Source organism: Mobula birostris, chromosome 3 (genome assembly GCF_030028105.1).
Source record: "Mobula birostris isolate sMobBir1 chromosome 3, sMobBir1.hap1, whole genome shotgun sequence".
Lineage (NCBI taxonomy): Eukaryota > Metazoa > Chordata > Chondrichthyes > Myliobatiformes > Myliobatidae > Mobula > Mobula birostris.
In genome coordinates this window covers 96460619-96471200 of record NC_092372.1, presented here as the reverse complement: position 1 = coordinate 96471200, position 10582 = coordinate 96460619, and the positions used below count along the sequence as shown (strand labels likewise).

Genomic DNA, 10582 nt, shown 5'->3' with positions numbered 1-10582 from the left:
TGGAAGATTATTTATGTCCTCCTTAGTGAAGACAGAACCAAAGTAGTTATTCAATTGGTCTGCCATGTCCTTGTTCCCCATAATCAATTCACCTGTTTCTGTCTGTAAGGGACCTACTCTTGTCTTAACCAATCTTTTTCTTTTCACATAACTATAAAAGCTTTTACAGTCAGTTTTTATGTTCCCTCCAATTTTCTCTCATAATCTTGTTTCCCTTTCCTAATTAAGCCCTTTGTTCCTTCTCTGCTGGACTCTGAATTTCTCCCAGTCCTCAGGTGAGCCACTTTTTCTGGCTAATTTGTATGTTTCTTCTTTGGAATTGATACTATCCCTAATTTCCCTTGTCAGCCACGGGTGCACTACCTTCCCTGATTTATTCTTTTGCCAAACTGGGATGAATAATTGTTGTAGTTCATCCATGCAATCTTTAAATACTTGCCATTGCATATCCACTGTCAACCCTTTAACCAGTCTATCTTAGCTAATTCACGTCTTGTGCCTTTAAAGTTACCCTTCTTTAAGTTCAGAACCTTTGTTTCTGAATTAACTATATCACTCTCCATCTTAATGAAGAATTCCACCATATTATGGTCACTCTTACCCAAGGGGCCTCTCAGGACAAGATTGCTAATTAACCCTTCCTCATTGCTCAATACCCAGTCTAGAATGGCCTGCTCTCTAGTTGGTTCTTCAACATGTTGGTTCAAAAAACCATCTCGCATATATTCCAAGAAATCCTCTTCCTCAGCACCTTTACCAATTTGGTTCACCCAGTCTATATGTAGATTGAAGTCACCCATTATAACTGCTGTTCCTTTATTGCACGCCTTTCTAATTTCATGTTTAATGCCATCCCCAACCTCACTACTACTGTTAGGTGGCCTGTACACAACTCCCACCAGCGTTTTCTGCCCCTTAGTGTTATGCAGCTCTACCCATATCGATTCCACATCTTCCCAGCTAATGTCCTTCCTTTCTATTGTGTTAATCTCCTCTCTAACCAGTAATACTACCCCACCTCCTTTTCTTTCATGTCCATCCCTCCTGAATATTGAATATCCCTGAATGTTGAGCTCGCATCCTTGGTCACCCTGGAGCCATGTCTCTGTGATCCCAACTATATCATATTCATTTATAACAATCTGCACTTCTAATTCATCCACCTTGTTACGAGTCTAGAGGAGGTTCACAAGGATGTTTCCAGGAATGAAGGGAACATACTGTATAAGGAGTATTTGGCAGCTTTGGGCTTGTACTCACTGGAATTTGGAAGAATGCGTGGGGATCTCAATTAACCTACCAAACATTGAAAGGACTAGTTAGGGTGGATGTGGAGAAAATCTTTCCTATGGTGGGGCTATCCAGAACTACAGGGCACAGCCTCAAAATTGAGAGGCAAACTTTTAGAACAGAGATAAGGAGAATTTTTTAGCCAAAGAGTAGTAAATCTGTGGAATGCAGTGCCACAGACTGTGGAGGAGGCCAAGTCCATGGGTATATTTAAGGCAGAAGTTGGTAGCTTTCTGATTGGTCTGGGCATCAAAAGATGTGGCAAGATGGCGGGTGTATGGGGTTGAGTGAGACCTGGGATCAGTCATGATGGAATGGCAGAGCAGACTCGATGGGCTGAATGGCCTAATGTCTTCAGCTCCTATGTCTTGTGGTCTAAAGAGAAAAGTTGCAGCCCCAAAACCAACTCCAACATAACCCCACTAGCTCAGGGTGCTGTTTGAAAATATACTGTATTATGCAATTATTATTATTATGCATCTGGATTTAATACATTGTGTTTAATATGGAAAAAGTGTTTATGCTACAGCTGGTTTTCTAGTAATGCAAACTCTTAATTTTGATGAACTGTTTTTAATGCAAAAAACTGAATATAAACATTGAGTATAAAAATTCCACAGGCTAAAAAAAATCCACCATAACACAACATACAAAAATGCTGGAGGAACTCAGCAGGAGAGGCAGCACCTATGGAAAAGAGTAAACAGTTGACATTTTGGGCCAAGACACTTACTCAGGACTGAGAAGGAAGAGGGAAAATGCCAGAATAAAAAGGGGGGAGGGGAAAGAGGCTAGCTGAAACGTAATAGGTGATGCCAAATGGGTAGGAAAGGTCAAAGGCTGGAGAAGAAAGAACCTGATAGGAGAGGAGAGTGGACAATAGAAGAATGGAAAGTGGGAGGAGACCCAGGGGGAAGTGTTTGGCCAATAGAACAAAATATTTAACTCAAAATAATAAAGACAAGTGATTCTGCATTGACTAGATGGGCCAAAGGGCCTGTTTCTGTGCTGAACATTACTATGACTCTACATTGGAAATCAGATGAATCCTGATGAATAGTTTCAACCTGAAACATCAGCCCTTTATTTTTCTCCACAGATGTGGCCCGACCGGTTGAGATCCTCCAACCCTGAGTTCACTTAAACCCTGTGAGATATTATTTGTATACAAAAATAATTGCATTTATAGTATGTTATGTACCCTGTAACTGGGTTGCCAAACCAGCAGAAATGGACCACTTAGTTGGAGTCTGGTTTACTAGAAACTAATAAAGTTTTATTAAAGAAAGAAGTAACACAGTAGTCTAATCGTAAGGATATAAATGCAACAGGTTAGCAATTATAAAACACACATGTACACAGAACTAGGGTAATAGGAATCATCCAAGCTCTATCGCAGTCTAGGGGAAAAATGATCAGTCTCAAGTGTCGCAGAGCTCAGTTCAGCTTAGTACAGTTCACAGTAATCACTGTTGTGCCGTTGGAGAGAGAGAGAGAGAGAGATATGCAAATTTGATTCAGCAGACCTTTGATGTTCTTTGCAGTTGGCTTTCGAGCGGACCCTTTTATGTCTTCTATCCCGCTGTGGTCACTGACTGTGACCCCTCCGTTCCGGACACGACCGTTCTTCTGCGGTGAACCCAGCACCCAGGCAAGGGCGGACACACACACCAGGTTCCCGCTGATCATCCCTTTTCACCCTGTCAGTCTATGGTTGGTTCCCTCGAACTAGACATCCAACTCCCACCAACTTGTGGGGGCACACCGCTCTTCCAGGGTCTCGTTATCTCGTGATCTCGTGGTGTGTGTCGTGCCTTAGCGAACCTGTTCTTTTTATCCCCCTGCTGGGGTATCGCCTGTCCATCAAACTTCAAACAGTTCAGGTTCAAAGCAACCGATCTGTCAATACCTGAAATGTGTTTCTTTCTCGTTAATCTCTCTCTTCTCTCTTATTAGCATTTTAAATGTTTCTCCATTGTCTCCTTTATCTCTCTCTCACTAGCACCAATCTTCTGATAACCTGGTTTGTCGTCACAAGTAATAAAAGAATAAACTTATCGTAGATATCTGTGTAAGTATACAATTACATTGGTCACAACTACATAAGGATAAATAAAGTCACTTGCTAAATTATTTGTTCATGGGAAAAAAATCACATGGAGCTTGTTGAATTTTTAGTATCATTTTGTACAGCCATCTTGGGAATAATCTAATTTATTAAATCTATTTAATTTATATAACACAAAGTCAAATGCAAGTGATTTATCCATAAAGGTGACCCACCAGAATTTAGCTTTGAAGTTTTGCCACTCCCACTCAAAGTTAATTTGAAGCCAACTGTAAACAGATCTTTAATTTGTCAAAGTTCCTCTGGACATAATGGTACATTTTTTTTAGATTTGTGTCTGAACAACAGCAATTGCAAGGTGAAAGGAAAAATGTTGCTGCATTCAATAAAAGCTGTCTTATAGGTCCAATTAATGTTATTAAAATGTATATTCTTCCTAAATTTTTGTATCTATTTCAGACTTTACCAATTTTTATTTCTAAAGCTTTTTTTTTGATGCGTTAGGTTCTATTATTTTGTCCTATCTATGGAAGGGTAAACGCTCTAGACTTAATAAAGCTCACCTTCAAAAATCTAAAAAGGAAGGTGATCTTCATGTTTTTCTCTCTCTAGCCCTATTTTACACAATCACCTTTTCCTACCTTCTATGCGGGATTCAACATTTTACGATTGGTATAGAAAGGGTATTAGGCGCTTTGAAGATCTTTTCATAGATAATCGTTTTGCAACTTTTCAACAACTGTCTGTAAAGTTTAACCTACCTAATACTCATTTCTTTAGATATCTTCAAATTAGACATTTCATTAACCCTTTAATATCAAACTTTCCTGAGATGCCTGAGAAAAATGTTCTGGATATGTTTCTTTGTATCAGTCCATTGGGTAAAGGTTTAATATCTGCTATTCAGGATAAGTTAGTGATTTTGAGGCGTGCCCCCTTCGATAAAATTAAAACTGCCTGGGAACATGACCTAAATATCTCCCTATCTGATACGGTTTGGGATTCAATTAAGTCAGTTAACTCAACCTCTTTATGTGCTTGCCACTGCCTTTTGCAATTTAAGGTTGTACACAGGGCTCATATGTCTAAAACTAAATTATCGCAGTTTTACCCTAACAGTAGTCCTCTTTGTAATATGTGTAAAGGGGCTGAGGCTTCCCTTATTCATATGTACTGGGCCTGTCCTAGACTTAAGAAATTCTGGGGAGAAGTTTTTTCAATCCTATCTCATATTCTTAATTTCTATTTACAACCTAACCCTCTGGTTGCTCTTTTTGGCACCTTGGGTGAAGTAGAGATGCACTTGAGTCTGACTAAATGTCGAACATTATCTTTTGCCTCTCTCTTGGCTAGATGGTTGGTTCTTCTTAGGTGGAAAGATACTGTCCCACCCACTCACGCTCAATGGCTTAGTGATACCATGTCCTGTTTAGACCTTGAAAAGATTCATTATTTACTTCTTAATTCGTACATAAAGTTTCATAAGATGTGGGGACCTTTTCTTGAATATTTTCATAACTCCTCTTTAGGTTAAGTTCATCCTTTTTTTTGTATGCTACAATCCCTTACTTTCAGCTTTTTTTTTCCTGTAAGTTTTATGGTTTTTTGTTGTGAATTGCATTATAGTTTTGGTAGTCAGCATTATACTTTCTTTTTTTCTTATATCTATTACAGCTCTATGGAGTTGAATGCTCCGATTAATATTTTTTCTTTTATACACAGAAATGTTTGGGCTGGTTTTTTTTCAGTGGGAGGTTGGGGTGGATACTAATCTTACATGATTTTAGTTTGGGTGCTTTTTTATTGTTATGAGTTATATATTGGACTTGTTTGTTTTGCACTGTATAAATCTCCATTTTGTTGATTTTTTTCCCTGTAGCTCTATTGTAGAAACGCATAAAAAAATTAGTTAAAAAAAGGCTGTCCTGTGAAATTTGAGTAAAATCCTGCATGAACTTAGGAATCTACAGTGGTTAGTTGGGGTTCCAAATGAAGCCTAAGGAATACTAAGACATGTTCATCATGGCCCAGGAAAATCAGTTAATAGAGAAACCATTGCCCAAGAAATTCAGATCATGAAAAGCTTGAAATTCTCAACAATAGACAAGAGATTTTTAAAAAATTCATTTATGGGATGTGGACATTGCCAGCTAAGCCAGAATTTATTGGCCATCCCTAGTTGCCCTTGAGATGGTGATGAGCTGCCTTCTTGAAACTCTGCAGTCCCTGAGGTGTAGGGACACCCACAGTGCTGTCAGGGAGGTAATTCCATGATTTTGACTCAGTGACAATGAAGGAACGGTGATATGTTTCCAAGTGTGGATGGTGAGTGACTTGGAGAGGGATTTCCAAGTGGTGGTGTTCCCAGGTATCTGCCGTTCTCATCCTTCTGGATGGTAGTGGTCATGGGTCTGGAAGCTGCTGCCTTAGGAACTTTGGTGTGTTGTTGCAGATTGAAGGATAGTACCTGAAGACCAGGGACCTAGCCCAGAAAATTTCAGTTCGTAGACAGGATCCAGGGATGAGGAAATAGGTCAACAAAGCAAAGGAGGCAGAGGCCCAGGAAGTTCCACCAGCAGGAGCAGAGTTCTATTCACTGTATTAGAAAAACATCTAATAATGCAAATGCCAAATGCAGTGCAGCCTACACCAGATTCTATAGCTGAGAACTGGTATGCTTAAAATGGGTCTTTTTCATTGTCCACACTTAACAGAAGAGGCTTTAATTATTATAGACTTTGAGTTTTGTAAGCCACTCAATAACTTAAATCTAACATGTTTTTTTTAAGTCTAAAAACTTCTCAGTTCAGTTTCTCTGTTATCTACACATAATTGAAAGGCTATTCCCGTCAACATTCTTCTGTTGGCAGCCTCAAAATTACTCTGGGAACAATCATTTAATCTGCTCATTATAAATCCTTTTTTCATTAAATTTTATTAAATAAATACCTACTCTTGTGCCAATATCCTTAAGTTGAAGTGCCATTTTAACTTCTCACTAATAAAGCCTTTTGTGCACTTGAATTTAAGTGGCTAAGTTTAAACACAGAAATATATTGGTATTGCAATTTAATGTGAAAATCAAAAGGATCCATTAAAAGGAAATACGGGGTATGTAAGAAGTTACTAGGCAATGAAGGAATATCAAGAATTAGAAAAAGAAAATCTAATCCTTTTCTAGGAATCCTTCTGAAGCTTCTGATATATTTAATACTGCTTCGTAAGTTGATTAATTTCATCAGGGTTCTTGTCTGCTGGTGCCTTGCTCTTCATTCTTTGGCCACTGAATTTCCTCTGGCCATTACAAGATGAATCCACTTATACTTCAGGTGAAGTTCTGAATCTTTTGTATAGTTGATAGGCTGGTTGTAAAAAAATATATAAAATTGTATATTACAAAATAAAACCACAAAACAAAAAAGTAATCTGCATAAAACAGGCTTTCATGCAATAATTATCACAAGTGGAGCAGGAATGATTTTTATCTACTGGTACCAGTGACTTTTTGGCTCCTAAGGTTGTCATAGCCAGGAGTGGTAGTGGGTATAAGCTCCCATTACCTATAAAGTGCTTTGGGAGTAAACACCGAGGAAGAAATCTGGAGCAAGGATCCCTAAGGTAGTTTGATGTTGTTTACAACTTCACTCTAGCAACCCCTGCGACGACACTGGTGCCAAGCTGTATTGGTTTTTGCCCTTCCCCTGGACTACATCAGTGACGTGGAGAGGGGGAACTGCTAAATGGGCAACAGCTGGTTCTTCAAATCTTCCTGCCCAGGGTTGCGCCCTGGAAAGGACACAGTCCACCAGAGGCAGAAACCCATGATCCCCTGGACTTTAGTACAAACTTCCATAACTAAATTCCTAGGAGCCTTCAAAAGACTTTCTGGATTATATTCATAATGTTCCAGCTAGTGAAGCTATAAATGTAAGTATAAGTATGAACAACATGTAAATGCATGCATATATAACATTTGGTATTAATCTACCATAGTAACTAGTAAAATTGGGCTCTTGTTTACTCAAAATAAGGGCTTTGCTATTAGATTGATATGGGAAGAAATGTTTTTATCAAAAGGACTGGAATTCTCCACCCAGGGTGATATGGGGGCCCAGTTGCAAGGTATGGTTTAAGTAAAGACTGATAGGCTTTTAGATGCAAACGGAATCAAGGAAGTGGTTCCTTGATTCTCAACAAAGCACAAGAAAGTGGTGCTGAGACCAAAGATCAATCCTGATCTGATTCATGGCAGAGTAGCCACAATGGGGCAAGTGGCCTTCGCAACCTTTGGTTTCTATGTTAACAGCTTTCTGCTTCGAAAATCATTTAATCTAAAATAGCCTTTGTTAACTGAACATCAGAATGCAATGTGACGTATTTTCTTTTTAAAATCCCACTATTCCTCCTTTACCATTGTATTCCGCAATAACTGCTAAGCCTATTTTTCCAATTCACTCTCTAACCCCTATGTATCCACCATCCCCACCCACCAGAAGTTGAATCCTATAAGAGGAATCCTTATAACTTGGTACAAATTGTCTAAATGCTGACAAATGTTTCCAGTCATCCTTTTATCTCACAATAAGTGTATTACGTACCAGAGACTAATATAAATCCATTAACTACTTGAAACAAAATATAAATGGCAGGGTATGCAAACATTAACTTGAGATCTTCTGTACTGAAGGATACAGATAGGATTGCTACACAAAGTTGTCCATTTTGTGCCCCTGTTTCAAAACCTATTGTTCGACACCTGTGAGGCAAACAAAACAATTAAATTCAAACAATTATTGCAGTTTTCCCAAATTATATGCTCTGTTAAATACAAGTAATCAGATTTCTGACATAATGTTATATCACTTAATTGAGTCACCTATAAAACAAAAGTACTAACCACAAATTTAAATAAAGAAATGCTGAGATGGCAGTTCTCTTCTTAAAAATCAGGAACATTTTAAAATCAGGAAGGAGATCATGCAGTGTTCTCTCTCATTTAACTACAAGAGTCATGTTCTTCGGCCATTAAGCATTCTCATCACTGTCTGGTCTCCTAACACAACTGCTCCATAAGCAGTGAGAATCCAGAAGATATGACTGAAAATATTGAACATAGACAATATTGTGAAACCTTAAGTCATTAGGTCAGGCAAAATCAAGAGAACCTCTAATGATCACATCTGAATAACTCTCTGGCCTTACATTAATTAAATAATCAATTCTGCATCATGTTAGACATCACCAGAGGAATCTCTGGAGGAAAGGCTATAGAATATACCCTGCATAGAAGATTTCAATATCTGCTGTCTGCCACCAATTAGGCTGGGTACATCATGAAGGACATAATAGTGGAGGAACCAATAGGAGCTATTAATCCACATGACATCATCATCAGCCTTCCATAGAGCATTACTGACAAGATGCCTTTCTTAGCTGGTCTCGTTTGTCTGCGTTTGGACCATATCTATTAAACCTTTTCTATCTGTTTACATGTCCCTAAAATATTATAACTGTATTTGCCTTTACAACTTCCTCTGCCAACTTGTTCCCTACATTCACCACAATCAGTGTGACAACTTTGGTCATCAGGTCCCGTTTAAGTATCTTCCTTATCACCTTCAGTCTCTGTCTTCTATTTTTAGACCTCCCTGTTCTGGGAAAAAGACTGTGACCATTCACCTGATCTATGCCACTCATGACTTTATAAACATCTATAATATTGCCTTTCCATCTTCGTTGTTCCTAAGAAACAACCCAAGCCTATCCAATCTCTCCTTAATGATCTTCTTTGCACTAGTAAAATCCATGTGAATCTTTTCTGCAGCTTCACCAGTTTAAGCATTTCCTTTCTCTAATATAGCAACCAGAACCACACACAATAGACTTGGTATAGTCTCGTCATCATCTTGACAACTATAACATGATGTCCCAACTCTCTTACTCAATGTCCCATCCAATTAAGGAAAATATGCCGATAGACTTCTTCACCACTCTGTCTATTTGTGTTGCCACTTTCAGGGAAGTACTGTACTTACAGTCTTGGGTCTCTCTGTTTGACAGTGCTCCCCTGGACCCTAGCAGGACTGTTTATGTTCTGCCTTGGTTTAACTTCCCAAAATTCATTACTTCATACTTTGCACCAACTGCAGATGTCATTGTCCACAACAGTAGTGACAAGTAAACACCGAACAAAATTTCTGCCCAGTCTTCATCATCAAGCATAGCACTTAACAGTGCCAAATTATCCAGATCATTGACAGGCCTAGATGATTAAAAGTGGCTCTCTCCAGGAAATGCTGTGGTCTGAGTAGCAGAAATTAATACAACCCAACACGTGACTAACCCTGGTTCAAAGTAGAGTGTAAAAAGTGGAAGAACTGCAAAATGCTTGACACAAAATGGTTCAATATTTAGTGAAGCTATTGCGAAGAGACTTGTACATTAACTACCTTGGCAGTATTTCCCCATGAATTCCACTATCTGCCCACTCTAACACCGATGGGAAATCTGCCTTTGGTCCTTGGCAATTCCAGCCTGATAGGATACTCACTCAGGAAGGCAGAGTTCTGAGTAAAAAGGTAGATGTTAAGTTGTCTCCACTCATGGCAAAATCTCATCTGACGGGCATAGTTACACAATTTGGGGCGGTCATTTAAAACTGAGAAACATAAGAACTTGTTACACTGAATAGGGTAGGAACTGGTTATAGAGGTCAATATGAAGGTATTTAAAGAGGAAAAACTCTGACTATTATGGAAAACTGACACAGAAGGGATCAGAAATGGACCAGAGCAGGTATGATCAGGTTGAATGATGTAAAGCCTTCTCCTACTTTCTCTTGCACTTCAAATTAAGAATGTTGTGGAAAGATAGATAAAGATCATAAAAATATCTCCAATCTTGATGTTCAGCAGGTAACTACAAGAGCAACACACACAAAATGCTGGAGGAACTCAGCAGACCAGGCAGCATCTATGGAAAAGAGTAAATAGTTGACGTTTTAGGCCGAGACCCTTCATCTAGACTGGAATGAAAGAGCAGTCCGAGTAAGAAGGTGGGGGGAGGGGAGGAAGAAGTACAAGGCAGTTGATAATAGGCAAAACCAGGGGTGGGGAGGGGGTGAAGTAAAAAGCTGAGAAGTTGATTGATAAAAGAGATAAAGGGCTGGAAGGTGGAGAGGGTGGAATCTGATAGGAGAGGGTAGTCAGAGCGCCACAGGGATCA

General features: G+C 39.0%; 1 protein-coding gene across 1 annotated transcript in view; it reads right to left on the bottom strand.

Moving 5' to 3' along the window:
- Positions 1–1896: 1896 nt before the first annotated feature.
- LOC140195191 (sodium-dependent organic anion transporter-like) overlaps positions 1897–10582 on the bottom strand; it is a 57906-nt gene continuing 49220 nt past the window's right edge. The window contains exons 5-6 of the mRNA XM_072253109.1: positions 7957–8114; positions 1897–6720 (exon numbers count right to left, since the gene is read on the bottom strand). Of these exons, the coding sequence (XP_072109210.1) occupies positions 6677–6720; positions 7957–8114 (202 nt within the window). The 3' untranslated portion in view covers positions 1897–6676. The remainder of the gene's footprint in view (positions 6721–7956; positions 8115–10582) is intronic.